The sequence below is a fragment of the Strongylocentrotus purpuratus genome, unplaced genomic scaffold (genome assembly GCF_000002235.5).
Source record: "Strongylocentrotus purpuratus isolate Spur 01 unplaced genomic scaffold, Spur_5.0 spur5_scaffold_4, whole genome shotgun sequence".
Lineage (NCBI taxonomy): Eukaryota > Metazoa > Echinodermata > Echinoidea > Camarodonta > Strongylocentrotidae > Strongylocentrotus > Strongylocentrotus purpuratus.
This window is the reverse complement of record NW_022145610.1, coordinates 32,520,453-32,537,943: the sequence shown is the minus strand read 5'-3', so window position 1 is coordinate 32,537,943 and position 17,491 is coordinate 32,520,453. Positions and strand designations below refer to the sequence as shown.

The following is a 17,491-nucleotide window of genomic DNA, read 5'->3' as shown; positions in this document are numbered from 1 at the left end:
CCTGAAATTAATCGGAAGAAATTTGTTGCTGTACGCTTACACAGAAACCATACAAACCAACTACCTTTCAGTACAACAATGAAAGAAAAAGATAAATGTTGTCGACTTTTTATATTGTTCACACTCGATGGTAAACTGAATGTTCTGCTGCTTTTTTTTGTTGCTTTTAAGCTAATTTAAATTTTGTCGAGGGAGTCAGACTTACGTGGTCAAAAAATGTTTGGTTTGATAAATGCAGGTTTTTCCCTCATAGATATTCCATATGCCTTTATAATAAATAATTATATTGCTTATATAGCGCCTAACACTTACTTTATCAGAAGTCTCTAAGCGCTCTACAATAATGGAGCATAATTACCCTGGCTTTAGCAATGCAGCTGTTATGCGCGCTGCGTTTCAAGAAGTAAATTCCTACCAGGTTCCCATTTACTTCACCTGGGTGTAGTGTGGCAAATGCACCACTAATCTATGTAAAGTACTGCAGTTGGGGTTTCCTTTTAGGTAAATATATGAGGGTTTATTTCAGAGCCAGAACGGTGTGTACTTGGTATAAAGTATTTGAGTTAACACCCTTCTGGCTCCAAAACAGACAAATAGCATTAACACATCCGCTTTGTTTAAAATTAAATTAATTGATCTCTTGATAACTTCATATACTTTCTATTTGTTTTACTGACCCTGTGAAAAGCATTGCTAGGTCCCAGTCGTCCGGATTCGAGTCATTGTTGACGCTCTGAGCAGCCTGCCAAACGCAGAAATCGTCGAGGCTTGTATCTCCGTTATTAGTAGGCGTCATAGTTACTGGAGATCCACCGGTGTCAGTGGCCTATAGGCAATATCAATAAAAAAAAATAACTAAATTAATTGCGTTGTCAAAGGTTACCGGCGGATCCGACAGGGGTAGCCCCCCCCCCCCCCCCCCCACTGAAGGTGTACACATATTGGATCCAGGGGGCAAGTAGGGCAACCCCCTCCCCTCACCCATCAAAATCCCGACCTCTAGTATGAACGAAAATTTGCCCCCCCCCCCCCCATTGTGCCGTAACGGTATAAAATGTCGACCGAAAATGGACACATGGAAATTGTAACAACCCCTCTTGCGTATTGGAGTCATTTTCAGAGTAACTCCTCCCCATTACCGGCTGGAGAATCCTTGATCCGCCAAAGACCATACAGACAAATATATATTTTTATGTTAACAATTAAGCGATTATTTTTTCGATGTAAATCAGAACGAGTGGATAATTTCTCCACTTAAAGAACAATACTCATATGCAACATTTATAAATCGCTAAATACTAGCATGCTGCTAAGCGCACACGAAGATAACATGAATGAAAGGAGAGAGAAAGAGAGAGAGAAAAATAATTAGCGATACCAAAATATTGTACAGAAATTAATTCTCAGTAGTAGCTTGGGTTGTTAATCATTATATATTGACTTACAGTATATATATATATATATATATATTTATATATAATATTGATATTGTTAATATTATTAATTACATCTTGTCACGAAAGACAGAAACCATAAATATATTTATAATGTGCGCCAAGTTAAAGAATAAAGTAGGCCTACTGCTACCCAATAATTAGTTCAGATTCTGTCTGTTTTTATATATTTTTCAATCTTCAATAATCTATGTCCTCCTCTCTTGTGCCTCAGTCACACCTTCGCGTATTTGGCTTACGTATACTGCTTATTTATGGCAAACCATTTTTTCTTGATATCAAGAAATGTATTATTGATATCAAGAAATAGGAATAAATGTTAAAACGGCTTGCCATAAAAACGCAGCAATACGCAAGCCAAATACCCAAAGGTGTGGCCGAGGCATTTACACGCATCCCGCACGCACACATCCTGCGACCCACGAAATTACACCCGTCGAAAAAAAACTCCTGTTGAGAATACAAAGCAAGAACTGTCGCCGGCTTAGCGTTGAGGGTGTGTTATTTTTCAGGATTTGGCGCGACATGGAAACAGTCCAGCTAGGCAGTGGACTCCCCAATAATCCGTAGCAATAGAACATAATTCTACAGGATGGCAAGTACAATGTCATATTAAAGGGGTCCGGTAACTTTGTCTAAGATTCTGAAAACAAAATTCTGGATTTAGCTCATGCTGCAATGATAATTATATACCTTTAGGTCAGTCAGGAACCCCTTGACTTTTACAAGCCGATCGCCTGTCTCATTATCAGGATATTTATGATTGGAATTACACATTTTGAAAACCGTTTGTTTCATAACACTACAGTGTATTGGGGAAAATGAGTATCGTATGGTAAAACCCGTCACTCAAAGATTTTTACTTTTTTGAGGCACTTCTTGATCATTTTGAAGCGCAGTTTTTGTTAGGGCTTCAATATTACACCATATCACAAACACTGATAACACGTAGGGCCGTGTATCTCAGATTTAACATTGTTAAACGATCCCTTTAATGCTAGGACCTTGTCTTAGAATACCCCTTTTCATTGGTGACCAGTGAACCATAGAATCAGGAAAGGTATCACTGAAACCATTCAATTCCGCCTTTAGGTGATTTTTTTTTTGATCTGGTAAGAAATGATATTATATGGCCATATGGTGCCATCGTAATGCTGATAGAGGAAAGCTGCATTTAATTATTGTTGTATACAAAAGTAGAGCAATGAAGGGCAGCAGTAATTTTTAAATATGACCTTAGTTTATGGATATATCATAACCTCGTATATTGGATGAGTTTTCATGATTGTCACAATGCCCAAGGGTTGTAAAGGGGTTTATTTGATGTAAGTGAATAATAATACACGATCAATGGAAACAATAAATTCAATATGACAGGAGTTAAATATATAATATCTTACCATCAACGTTTCCGTCATTGAGATAAGAAGACGGACCACTGATATTCTCATGCTGATGTCAAGGCTAGGGTCTGCATAACGTCTGCTCATCTACGTTTCGCGGGGGAAGTAGGAGGAAAAACACAAAATTGCTAAAGTGAATGATCTTAACCCTTCAAAAAAGGTTTGGAAACTCGAGTTTGATCGATGATATCTCTCTTGACTGTCATGGGATAGTTATTGCTTTGTTTACTTTCATTACAAGGTACATGTATGTTTATTCCCCGTTACGATGACACCATATTTGTTACGATTTTGCAGCAATGGAATCAGCTGTATATCAGAATAAGAGGCAGGGTCAAAGGTGAAAAGTTACAAAATAGAGTGATAAGCACTGGTATTTTATAAAGTAGTGCAGTACACAGCAGCCCTGCACACTTCAAAGAAAGGAGAATGCATAGCCGAACAACCGCGGTGCAGTTTGCAACTTTTTACTACATGTGTACTATGTCAGTAAACGCAGACTGGGTAGTGGATATTATGGAAAATAATAAAAGATATTAATACAAACTATTGTTTAAAGAATAATATTAGAAGAAATATCTATTTCAAAAAAATTACATTGGTCTTCAGAGAGGCCCTGCAAAACATTAAACAAACAGAAGAGATTAAACAAAATTGAAGTACAATGTAACAATGTAACTAGGTGTTTTTTATTTTTTGTGTGGGGGGGGGGCAGGTCATATCATAAACATGGGCATATGTATCTGGCGAGCACATACAGTATGATACCCGTCATCATTAAAAAAAAAAAAAAAATAACTATTGCAATGCCTAATTGGGAGAGCAGAATATGTGTATGGTTTATACAGAGGTTTGTCATTAATACCATTATTTAAAATTAAGAAATAGGAACCATTAAAATAAATCAAGGAACAGTTCCTCTAAAAAAGGAATAGTTTCTCCAAAGGGGCTTACAATGTTTAGTATGGTTATGGCATAGCTCTCTGTATCATCCAAGTATTCATTGTAAACTAGACTGTCCACCACGTAGAAGATCTCCAGGAACTTGGCGCCGAGGTAGGGTCCCGTGTAGACAGTCTCATTGCCAGGAATCACTGTGCCATTCGCTGATGCACTGTTTGAATCGATTGTGACTGTGACTGGAGAAAGAAACATTGTAAAATTAATGTAAGATAAACCAAATGAACACAACCTGTCCTCTATACATTGACAAACACAGAACCGAGTATTTCAAAAGATCTTTCGGTTATCAAGGCTCCGTTATATGGAATGCATTACCCCCTTCTTTACGTTTATTAAACTCACTGGATTCATTAAAAAAACACTGGAAACTCCTTTCTCTCACAAAGTTTAAAATTTACTTAATACTGACATGAATATTATATCCCCCCCCCCCACCATTTATTTCAACATTATATCTTGTTTAATTTGTGTGTTCATTATAACTTATGTATGTATATATGTTTTTGATTATGTTTATACAGGGCCCCTTGGTCAAGCAGTGTTTTTTTAACTGAAAGGGCTACCCCGAATTTGTAGAAGAGTAACGCCTTGTTGATATATCACGTAATATTTTCACCAACCTACCTTTATCATTTTTCTACTTTCTTTCAGAGCAATTCGGTATCAGAGTTGGATTTTAACCTGACATAAATGTGTATATTAAGTGAACAGAAGTTGTTCAGGAGGCTTACATGGTTCTACTGGGCAGGAGGTGGCATCATCTGTAGATGGGCTACGTTTGTAGATGATGTGGAGTTTGACTGCATCTTCACTACTTCTCCTCTTCATCCTCTTCGCATGGTGCTCTTTGAGAGGTTCTATATGTAGCAGCTCATCTGCCACTGACAGTATTCCTCTCTGACAATGAAATGAAAACATTTTGGTACAGTATGGCAGCGAGTAATTCCATTTAGGATACTTGGCCTAGCTCCAACGAATATACATCTTTGTTACGAATATTTGTATCTAAATAGACAGAATGCAAATTGCAAACATTTGTTGTTGCAACATTGGACAAACAACTACGGTTGCCCTACTTAAAACAAGTAATGTATACAATGTGCATTCTGACTATTAAAACAATTATTAGTATTATTAGGAGTATTAGTACGAGATGAAATCATTTGTAACGAGGTACTCAATAAAAAAAGGAATACATTGCATTATGGAAATGGCATATTGGTTTTGTTAATGCTTGGATTGGGAGTTAGTTATTTTGCATTATCCTGGGTAGAAGTTAGACATTTGGTTACTCTAGGAAATATACTATAAATCATGATTCGTAAAATTACCCAAAGGTAGTGTTTAATGTCAGAGACCAAACGTCTTGACAATAAAGAGATTGTAGTATTTTCCTTTCAAATATTTTAGTTTGGAATCTTGGAGGAAAAAAAAGAAAGATAATAGTGAAATCTCAAAAATAATCCTATTGATATGTAAGGGGCAATTTCCCTTTTAACGTTGAAATAGGTCTTTAATAAAATACAACTAAAATATTTACCAATCCACTGCATGTGCTCAGAGCTCCCGTTGATCCTGTATGAGAGATTGACGTAGCGAAGAAATGGCAGTCTCTGGTCTGAACCGGTTCTTTCCTGATCGATCCATCCGGCTGTAGATATTCCACCTCCAGGTCGGGTCTCAGGAGCCAGCCATTTTGCTCAAGGACCACGTGATGCTCCTCATCGAATGCGGTGAAAGTGACTTTGTGAGCTTCATTGTCATTGGCTGAATCTACGCTTCGTTTTGATACTTTCGAGGGATCATGAACCAACGGCAAGATGATGTCATATTCTAAATTAAGAATGCATGAAGTTAAAAGTTATGGTAGAAAAGCTTCATCGTGTATTCAGAAAATTAACAACATGATGCGTTATTTGTTACAAATTCAATGTTTTTCCTCACGAAGTACTTTCATTATTTTCTATGTGACAGGTGAAATAATCTTGACTTCTTATAACAATATCATCACTTTATTACCATTAATTCATCTCAAGGAACAAAATCATGTAGGCCTAATATACATTTTGGTCAACTTTGGAACAGTTGGTCGCAATATGGCGTATATTCCTTCGTTTTGTTTGTGCCCAACAAAACTAGCAGTATTCCCCATAAGCAACTAGACCCGTGTTGGCAAAACTCGGTATATCGATGGCTCTGAAAAGGAGTGGATTGGGTTCTTGTCGAATTACGCACTTAAAATAATAATGAGGAAGGGGAATAAGACTTGAAGGCACCCATGACTCATTCAAAGTGTATGAAAGTAATTAGGATTTAGCCAAGATTAAGATTGATTTTCTTCAAATCTGATTTCATATTATCATTTATTCTGTTATTGATTAGGCCTATTTTTCCATATTTCGTTAATCGAAGGTTTTCATCAACAACAAAAGATCAAAGGCACAACCAATGACAATGTATGACTGTGCTCTTAAAACATAAATTAATATTTTAAAAAGATACACAGTGTAATAGCATATTCATGTAATATTTTTACTTCATAGTTAAAACCAGGTATGTTGTGAATGTATTGCATTACCTTGTTTGGTGTTGCATTGTGTGTGAGTTTGAACCTAGACCAACTTATCAGAAATCCAACATCACAAAAGTGACTATGGGATACTGACCTTTTATCTGTGCTTTCTTTGTGTAGGAATGAAGTTCCTCTTCAGTTAAAATGCCATGAAACTAGGAGACAAAGATGTAAATATAGGAGAACAATAATAATTATAAAAAACATGCGTGGAGTTGTTCTCTCTCTGTATATTATATCTCTCTCTCGCCTCTCCTTTCCTCCTTCCCTCCCCTACATCCCCTTTATTTCTCTTTCTTTTCTACTCACATCTCTTACCACTGTCTTACACCCCCCCTTTCCCCTCTCTTTCTCTCTCTTTTACAGTCACTCTTCTCCTCCACTTACCTACCACTCCCCTACACCCCTTTCTCTCTTCTCCCTCCCCTATCCTACCCCCTTGTCTCTCACCCTCTTCTCTCATTTATCTCTTTTCCCTTCCCTCCTATCCTCTCTCCCTCTCCCTCTTCTTCTTCCCTCCCCTATGTACTCCTGTATCCTCTCCCCCACCCCCTCTCTCTCTCCAGTTTACCTTACCCTCTTCATGAACAAATAATATTCCTTCATTTTTTCATTCAAGCTATGTCTCTTTACATTCCCTATCACTATGCACTGCGCAACCAACGATCAAACATAAAGTTACTTCCCTAATAAGTCGTTATACTCTTCATTGAGCTAATGTTATGAACAAAAGACATTGTATTCAATCAGGATGTTATTATTGTGTCTGTTCAGTATACCCAAACACTTGATGCACTGGCAGAAATATCAATCACTGGCTGAATATAATATAGTACAGGATTTAATAATAGGTAAGCAGTCACAATGCCATACCGACCCTAAACCGACCGATAAACGACAAAAGATATTTGGGGGTATTGTGACCAACTTTAAAGATAAAGACAAGTTATGGTCATGCGATTGCATTGTGAAAGAAAAGTTGAGAAATCATTCAGAAAAGGTTGATCATCTAGCATATAAGTATTGGTGAGCACTGCAAGGTTCTGAAATCATCAAAATGGTGAGAAATTTGGCCCAGTCTTGGTTAGGTTACAAGCACTGTACACAGAAATATGTGTATGGGATCTACGCGAAACATGCGCGACACCGTGACGTTCGCGATATCTATCCGGTCCAAATAGATATAATAATGTACCACATATATCAATTAGTAGGCGGTTTCTCGGCAAAATGTATATCATCACATATTAGTCAAAACATATTCTTTCACATGATTGGTAATAAGAGCTTCCATTTCATTTTTGAGAGGGGGCGTTTCCAATACTGGTCTTTACTTTAAAAAGTCATTATGTACCCACGCGCAGTCAGTTGTGTGTGAATAATGGAAGCGAATATGCAATGCATGGAGACATCGCAATGTTTGTTCTCACATTTTGAAGAGTAAACAGTAGTAAGCAGAACCTATCCGCCATATTAGTAACGTAAATTTGTGGTTAAATTGGCTTTTGTCTTGTGTCAGTCTGTTGTGGCTAGGGTATAAATGAAGGGAAGGTGGACAGTTTTCAATTAAAAATGATAGTCTATTTCAGATATCAGATACAAATCGTCAATGGAGTGGGAAACTCTCAAATCTATGCTATATCCTATTTTGTACCCCATTCCTTAGTGCACCGCATGAAAGGGAGTCCTTTTAAAAGGTGATACAAAGTTTTGGTATGGGGTCATGGATTTGGTTCAAATGAACATATTTGAAGCATATGCGATCCTACAATATTTAGTGATCGTTGTCGCGGTTGGAATCGAGTCTTAAACTCTTTATGATGTATAGCTCCCTCTCAAGGTAAAGATATTAATAAAGCTATAAAACAATGTTTCTTGACTAAAATCGACCGATTAGCTATTCACGCTAGGAAATTATATATCACAACTAAATATTCTGAGATTTTCATGGTCGCGCTATTTGAAATCTATCAAAATTTACCGGGAGCACCGGTAATATTGTATATTCAATTTTTCTCGAAAGCAGAAGTGTTTCAGGGGATATTTTTTCTAGGGCTTATAATACATCAACCTGGGCATCAAAATATATCGAAATTGTAAAGAATCACTATCCACCCAAAAAAATTCACAAAACTTTATAAAGTTCTGTAATATATATATTACCTTTACAATCAGCATGCCATAATGATGATGAAAGCATGTCATCAAACCAGGTCATCATGATTCTATGAACAGAGTTCAATTAATATTGTGGCTACTGTGGTAATCCCGTCTACCATACAATAATTATTTTTTATTGCCAAACCTCACCTATCATTCAGCCTTGAAAAATCCCAATTGCAATGAAAACCCACAGTGGGTGCAGTCAACCGACAATGAATTGAATAGAATTCTATCCAGTAGACTTGGCTTTGTCACCCTCCCGGCATACAAACCACCTTGTATTTGACATACTTTCCGGTGTCTGCGCAGGGACTGTGCCATATTTTTCTACATATCACTGGTAGAAAACTGGTGCGGGGAATCAACCCCTTTTTAACCCCACTTCATAAAAAAAATCTGCTCCTATATGTTTACAGAAATACTGTAAACATATAGGAGCAGATTTTTTTTAGATCTTACATTTACATCAAAGTTTGATATGTTGCCTATACTATAAATGGTGTTACTTGCTGTCTCATACAAGATTTAGTTTCTTTATATTGACACGTACATTTGTAGCATCACTATGTAAACATACAGTTTTCTCTTGTTAAGGATTTGTTTGATGTCCATAATATTGCACAGATACGTCAGAGATAATGATGTATCATCATATACTATGTTGGGGTAGATCCGGGTTCATATTTTGATATTCGAATTCTTCTTGTCATTGTAGAGATTATGATAAATGTGTGTGTGTGTGTGTGTGTGTGATGGGGGGTTGATGTCTGAGTGCAGGAATGTGGCTGATTTATACACATTTTTTCAACCAACCGTTCGTGATCATCAGGCTATTATCAATTTCCCCTCTATTTAAAGTTTTGTTTGATGCTGATAATACTGTACAGATACGTCAGGATGACGTATGTAAATCATTTGAATTCTATCAACGGTGGATCCAAGCTCATATTTTACTAATCGAATTTTCCTTCTTGTCATTGTAGAGATGATGATAAATGTGGGGTGTGGCCGCTTAATTTAAACTTGTTTGAAATTGATTATCATATGACCCCGAACTGCACTTTGTCTTCACACCTCAGACAAACCACCACATTAAACCCAAGACACACCGACTTCCAACCAACCTTTTCTCCACCATTCTGTGTAATGTAATTTTTTTGTCGGTCTTTCGTTGGTCTCGTTGGTGTGACTGATGTATCACATAGTTCTGGATACGTGAACCAGTCGGTAACAAATTTAGGAAACCTTGCACATTTTCCTGAAACAAAATTAGGTGTGTGTACGAAAGTGGAGGTTCACTTTAGGGAGGAGTCAACTTTGGCGTCACTTCATTCGAAGTGATAATCTACGCCAAGAATAGCAGAATCTACTCTCAAAAAATGTTATTTATTCACCACTTTCAAATGAATTCCACAAAGCTTTGCATTGGATTCAATTAAAAATGAAGTGATCCCGTGGAGGTGACGCGATAGCTCAGTCGTAGAGCAGTGGTCTCGTATAACCGGGAGGTCCCTGATTCGAAAGCGAGTCGATTCGCTAGTGTCCCCTGGTCAGTGGCGTACCTGGGGTACTCCGTCAGGGGGGGGGGGGGCAATCGACCGAAACAAACAAAAAGGGCGATGCTAATTTTCACTTCTGGCGAGCGAGCGAGCAAAAAAAAATCTTTAAGTAACGTTTGGTATATAAACTGATATTGTTGCAAGTTGGGGGTGGGAACATTCACTTGTTAGCGACGTTAATTTCATTTTTGTGCAAACGAGTGTAGCGAGCAAGAAAAAAATCACTTCTTTTTTAATAATTGCCACTTAAACTTGGTTCAATTGTCCCATGCAGGGCGCGGGAACAATATTGTGTTTAGGGTGATTTTATACCCATTTTAGCTAGCGAGCGAAAATACATCTTTCTCTCGATGAATTGCTATATAAAATTTGTTTCATTGTTGCAGGTAGGGGCGGGCACAATCGTGTTTAAGGCAATGTCAATCCCATTTTGGCGGGCAGGCAACCCCCTACATTTCTCTTTTTAATGATATTGTAGCAGGTTAGTGGTGGGCACATAATACCACGAGCTAGCGAGCGTAGCGAGCGAGAAAAAAAAAAATCACTTTTCTTTTATAGGGAAAATATGGTACATAAAACTTGGGTTCATTGTTCAATGTCAGGGACGTGATTATTAAAAGCGGTGTTATTTCTATTTTGGCGAGCGAGCGTAGCGAGCGAGCAAAAAAGAATCACTTCTCTTTTATAGGGAAAATATGGTATATAAACTTGGGTTCATTGTTCCATGTCAGGGACGTGATTATTAAAAGCGGTGTTTTTTTCTATTTTGGCGAGCGAGCGTAGCGAGCGAGCAAAATTTTTGTAATGATAATTGGTTCATAAATTTCAGATTTTTTTGTTGCAGGGCAGGGCTTACACAATCATGTCTAAGGTGATGTTAATTCCGTTTTGGCGAGCACGAGCACACCAAAACTTCTTTGAATAACGTTTGGTACATAATTATTAACTGGTTGTTGCAGGTTTGGGCGGGCACGTTAGCGGTGTCAATTTCATTTTGGCGAGCGAGCATAGCGAGCAAGCAAAAAAAATAAATTCTCTTTTAATAGAAATTAATAAATAAACTTGTTTTTATTGGTGCAGGTCAGGATGGACGCAATCGCGTTTAACGCGATTCAATTCCTTTTTGGCGAGAGGGCGAAAAAACTCTTCCATTTTTAATGATATTGTTGCAGGTCAAGGGTGGGCACTATTGTTTCCAAAGCAATGTCTATTCATTTTATTCGCGAGCGAGTGTAGCGAGCGAGAAAAATGAATTAGTCTCTTTTAGTAACATTTGGTACATATATTGTGTGTTATTGTTGCCATGGTTGCAGGTCGGGGCCCGTCGGGGCAGGCACAATTGTATTCTAGGCAATATTAATCCTTTTCTTTTTTTCAGGGGGACAAGCAAGTGAAAACATTTAATACAAAATAGGCTAGCAAGCAGTTCGCGCCAGCGAAGAGTTTCAAATTTGTTATATCACTTATATTTTCCTATTTTCATTTGTTTTAATTTTTCAGGGCCGTATGCGGAATATTTTTCTGGTGGGGGAGGGGAAAGATGCGTTAAAAGTTTTCGAAGAATCTCAAAAGCAAAAGGAGTGAAGGGAGTTCGAGCGACCGAACTGGTCATGAGGGTACTTTTGCATTTTCAAAAGTAGCATTGAAGGATTTGGTATAGGCCTACACTACATTTTCAGGAAAAAAACTGTACGTTTTCAAAATATCTGGGGTCAACTGCCCCCCCCCCCCTGGTGCATACGGCCATGATCTTTTTTTTTTTTTTAATTCCCCATTTTTATTCCTTTCCTTTTCTTTTCCCTTTTTCTTCCTTTTCTCTTCTTCTTCCTTTTTTCTTTCCTTTTTTTCCTTTTCTCTCTTTCTTTCCTTTTTTCTTCCCTTTTCCTTTTTTCCTTTTCTTCCCTTTTCCTTTTTTCTTTTTCTTTCCTTTTCCTTTCTTTTCTTTTCTTTCCCCTTTTTCTTTTTTTCCCCTGGAGCCCGTCAGGGGGGCACTCTGCCCCCCTGCCCCCCCCCCAATAGGTACGCCAGTGCCCCTGGTTGTTTATCTACAAGCATAGACCTGCTTTCTAAGCAGTCAGGTAAAACAAACAAACAAAAAAGCCTAGTATGACTAGTGAAAAGCCTGTTTCCACTCTTCTGCATTGAAAAGGTTTATAGCATTTTCTAGTTGATCTCAAAGAATAATATACATACAATACATTGCTTCCCTTAATGGTAATACAATGTAGGGCCAAGGGCGTATTTCGTTGACCTTGTTTCACGTGGATAGTTCACGATCACTATCGATATTAGGCCATGAAGTCTGAACTCTTACAACACCCAATGACTTTCCAAACCAATGTATGTGATCATCAGATCAATAGCCATGTGAACAATAATCTTTTCTATAATTCTTCGGGCAATTTTATTCACGAGTACACCAATCAAATGAAAACAGATCGATTTCTGGCTATTCGATGTAGTTCGTTCCATAAATTAGATAGTTACTCGATATTTAGTTATAAGGTGAAAATCATAAATATGTAAAATTACCAAGTGGATGAGAATATCAAAAAGGCGAATCGGTTACGCGACTCCAATGTTTTTGTTGATTGGAATATTATCAGAAATACAGTTGACTTTTAAGGTGATAATAGGATATTTTGGGAAAATGTAGTATTTAGGCAGTGTCCTTGCATTACATCAGGGTGATCAAAACTATCAAACAAACTGATCATTTAGCCCTTTCATCAGTTACATCATTGTTTGAACAAGTTGCATACATCTCTTTTTATAGTTATTGATTTATTTAATGATGCTTTGTTGCATAAAAATAGGCACAAAGTATCTGCAACGGGAATACTTTTCACTACGATTGTAACCTATTCTGTTTCAGGAAGGAAAACATAGCCATTCTCTGCACAAACGCATAGTTCAACACTCATGTACTTTCAAGAAAATTTCTATCAAATCTCAAAATAAAAAAATAAAGAAAATAAAAAATCAGTCTTCTTCTCTCCGTGAAAATCAACTCGTTATCAAGTATGAATTGACCTGACATGGATGAAGAAAAAGAAGAACTACAAAAAATAGACAAAAGAAGAAGAAGAAGGAGGAGAATGAGTAGGAGGAGGAAAAGACGTTAATATCATTCAACCTCAGTTCATTCAGAAAATATATTATATTGTAGATGTGGTCGCACCCCGGAACTTCAAAAATGGGCAGTTATTGAATAGACGAGTTCAATTGGCCTCAAATCGATTGTTAATCTTCAATATTGCGACAAACAGCGTCAATGAATGACAAAAAAGGTTGAAATAAAAAAACTTTGGTGTTACCCGTTCTGCCTTAATAGAGTGTACGATCAAATAGCTTTGTGTTGCCTTTTGACAAACATCAACAACAACAACACTGTTCGCATATTCCAGTTTCATCATAACAAAATTTATATGCTTGCTGCAAATATCGATCAACTTTTCCACAACCCACGCTAAGTGTTGACACCGATTAGCACATTCTTAACACAGCGTGTTCTACTTGCATTAACCTAAAGCACCTATATATGACCCCCCCCCCCCCTCCCTTCTTGTTGGTCATAAACGTTTTGTATAGTTTTTGGTTAAAGAATAATTTTGTTAAAAATTTAAAAAACGGTACAATAGTACCAGAAGCAGGATCTGAATGAGTAGTAGTCGAATAAGAAATAGTAGTAGTAGCATCAGCAGCAGGAGGAGCAGCAGTAGTAGTAATAATAGTGGTAGTACTAGTAGTTATACTAGTGGTAGAAGTGGTATTAGTACTATAAGTAGTATTAAACAGTAGAGGTATAGTTGTAGTAGTAGTAGTAGTAGTAGTAGTAGTAGTAGTAGTAGTAGTAGTAGTAGTAGTAGTAATAGCAGTAGCCGTAGTACTAGCAGTAGTAGTAGTATCAGTAGTAGTAGTAGTAGTAGTAGTAGTAGTAGTAGTAGTAGTAGTAGTACTATCAGTAGTAGTAGTAGTAGTAGTAGTAGTAGTAGTAGTAGTAGTAGTAGTAGTCGCATCAGCAGCAGCAGCAGCAGTAGTAGTAGTAGTAGTAGTAGTAGTAGTAGTAGTAGTAGAAGCAGTAGTAGTAGTAGTAGCAACGGCAGCAGCAGCAATAGTAAAAGTAGTAGTAATACTAATAGTGGTAGTAGTAATACTGGTAGAAGTGGCAGTGGTGATATTAGTACTATAAGTAGTAACAGTAGAGGTATAGACGTAGTAGTAGTAGTAGTACATGAAGTAGCAGTAGCAGCAGTTGAAGTGTTAGAAGGAAGAGAAGGGGGATAAGCCATTGCTAAATTAACGATTCGGACGATGAACGGTATAAATCTGTTCGGTGCATATAGCTAAAGTATGTTCTAATCTGTATGGAATGCGTTGTCCGTGCGTCCATTTCCTAGTCGTTTATAACATACGAAAATATATGTTTTGGGGCTATTTTCTCTATATTTTATGATATTTCCTAGAAAACTTAACTGTTTTTTATAATTTTCTTAAGGAAAGAATGGAAAGTATACTTTGAATAATAATATATATTTAGGCTAATGATTTGGAATAGATGATAGATTAAAAAAAATATGTATATATTTGAAAATATATATTTTTTTTTTAAATATGTTTTCTGTGGTTTTTTTTTTTCGTTTTACACTATTTTATTTTGACTAGGGTGAGCACTATTCTGCCAGAAAAGTATCTACTTGCATGTTGACAAAATTTTCCCATGAAATCCGGTTTAATTAAGTTGTAAAAGCTGGTCAGGCATTCATCGCCCTGCATTTCAATCAAATTCAATTATATTTCTATATCACGTCATCTTTTATCCTGGTAAAATATTTGTCATGCCACGGTACCCCCATACAAACGGGGATTCAGCTCATTGCTCTCTGATACGTTGCGTGTGAAATAGCTGTTAAACAATACAGAAATACAAAATACAAATCTACCGTGCTCAAAAGAATGAAACTTAAAGGTAAAGTTGAGTTCTGGTCAGGCTTTTGCATGGTGAAAGAAACTGTAAGGAAGCAATTGGAAAATGTTGGACAGGTAGCACATCAATATTGTTATATACCATGAGGCTACGGAATCATTCAAATGATAAGAAACTAACACGTGGTATTACAGTGCGATTCAACATCCTATTATTACTTGTCATAATTCGAATTATGAGGAAATTTGAATAGCAATCCTGTTCAAGGGACATTTTCTTTTCTATAATACTCGTCCACACTAATATATTTTAAAAAAAGAATGAAAAAGCTCACACAAATCATTTTTCACCTTACTCGACAATCTCTTTAATAATGAAATGCAGGAATTATCAGTACTAAATTACTGGCATATTTCCCATTATTACGAAGGGATTATGGTATTTATTAATGACGAAAAGAATTCACGTGTAACATGGCCTCGTTTGTATGAAGGGAAATGAAATACGTTCACAAATTGGGGTATTTGATTTTGATATTTTGTTTTAATAGAAATGGGGACTCAACTACTAGGGAACTGTTAAAGATCCTGTCTTCCATATATTGGATACCACACCTTTCAAATTTGGCTTTGGCGTACCTGGCCAGGCATAGGCCACGGTAAACTCAGAATTGAAAGATACGGTCATCAATTTGAACCTACCACTTACAATGATTTTCTAAGTTTGATGCAGATAACCTTCAATGTTTGTATTTTCAAAGATCTCCGTGCACTTAAGATTCTGTAATCACATATGTATCCACACACACCCACACCCACCTGCGCTCCATAATCCCATCTTATCATCCTCATACCCATCACCCCCGCTATCTCTTTCTCTCTCTCTCTCTCTCTCTGTTTCTCTCTCTCTCTCTCTCTGTTTCTCCCTTTCTCTCTCTCTCTCTCTGTTTCTCCCTTTCTCTATCTCTTCCTTTCCAACTCTCGCTCGCTTCTCCCCATCTCTCTTCTTCATTTTTGCCTCCTCTCTCTCTGTTATTCTTTCTTCCAATTCTCCCTCTTGTCAAAAGGAATTGATTGACTACTGAGTAAAGATACATATTCATTTTTAAAGTTACACCATAGGCGGTGTCACACAGAAAAATCCCTTAAAAAAATCCCTTGAAAAATCCTTTCAAGGGGGAATTTTCTTGTTTCGTTATAGGATTTTTAATGGGATAATATTATTGATGACAGACATCAATTAAGAGGATAACTTAAATCCGGATTTTTGGCCTCGACACCACCTATTTAATATTTTTATATTTTACCATCATAAGAAATGAAAAGATAGAAACTCACCTCTGATAGGCAATACCCTCCTTGAACATTCAGCACCAGCCAAAGGAAGAGAATTGTATACGCCACGCCCATGTCTCTAGAGAGCATCTAACACAATCCGAAAAGTCGATCAAAGTTGTACTTGATGTTACTTGCTGAATGCGTGTACAAAAGTTTAACATCGGTCGTGAAAACTTAATCAAACTGCTATTTGAACAAAATGATGGGTCGTTTGCATGTATTTCCTCCAATTAAGCAGCATTAATGTTAAAACTTTAGTCGACAGTATTATTTATTAGTTATAACATCGATATTTTATTCACCGACAGCACTGAATTTAGGATTTCTCCCTGGTTCTCCTTTATCAAATGAACTTATGAAAGCAGTAGCAATTGCTCATATTTTGGCATGTATTAATACAACAGCGAGGTGTCTTTAAGCTTGGGTGGTCATCACGTATGATAACAGAATCACTAAAGCGGATCTATTGAATGGATTCCATATTTGTTATTGCATTCCCTCTAGTAAGCACCCTAGTAAACTGTCAATATTGCAAAGCACAATGATAATGAACGAACCGTAACCTTTGCGTGACGTCACATGACGCGATTTGGGCGTCGTCCTCTATACTATCACAATTTCTTTCATGTTGAATATTTCTATAGTAAAACAAATATTTTCCTCAATTTAGTTTTGGTTTTAGTTATAAACAAGCTAAGATTCAAATAAACCTGATTATTAACCGTATCAGACATCTGAGCAGGGAAATTTTTGAATGTTATTGCCCTCAAGGTTTGATGGACAAGTGAACAAAATTACAATAAGTTAGTCCGCTCAGAAAAGTCAATGGGATTTTGTGTGTAATTTGGCGGGCAATATAGTGTAACGATCCGCTCCGCGATTGTGACGTAACAAAGAGGCCTAACTTATATGAGTCATCGATTGTTGTTTTCAAGCGCGTCATACACGACGCACAGTGTATACATAAATAATTTGCATACGAGCGTTTGACATGGATCTTTTACTGAGATGCTTTAAGATGTTAAACTGTAATTGTTCATAAGTATATCACATGAATTTGGATGGAAAGTTGTTTAAACATTGTATCTTGTTAATATTAATTGCAACTGATAT

General features: G+C 36.9%; 1 protein-coding gene across 1 annotated transcript; it reads right to left on the bottom strand.

Moving 5' to 3' along the window:
- Window positions 1-60: 60 nt before the first annotated feature.
- Window positions 61-16,700, bottom strand: LOC752142 (A disintegrin and metalloproteinase with thrombospondin motifs 15). Its single transcript, XM_030997326.1, has 8 exons — window positions 16,379-16,700; window positions 6,487-6,547; window positions 5,361-5,653; window positions 4,552-4,717; window positions 3,812-3,996; window positions 2,855-2,944; window positions 678-826; window positions 61-64 (listed from the first exon to the last, which is right to left on the bottom strand). Exons 1-8 carry the CDS (start codon window positions 16,463-16,465, stop codon window positions 61-63), a joined length of 1,035 nt encoding a protein of 344 aa, XP_030853186.1. The 5' UTR covers window positions 16,466-16,700.
- Window positions 16,701-17,491: the final 791 nt, after the last annotated feature.

Coding starts and splice junctions, on each gene's coding strand:
- LOC752142 (XM_030997326.1), bottom strand. CDS start 16,465: ATGCTCTCTAGAGACATGGGCGTGGCGTATACAATTCTCTTCCTTTGG. Junction 6,548..16,378: donor GAGGGTATTGCCTATCAGAG/GTGAGTTTCTAT, acceptor TTTGTCTCCTAG/TTTCATGGCATTTTAACTGA. Junction 827..2,854: donor CAATGACGGAAACGTTGATG/GTAAGATATTAT, acceptor TATTGCCTATAG/GCCACTGACACCGGTGGATC.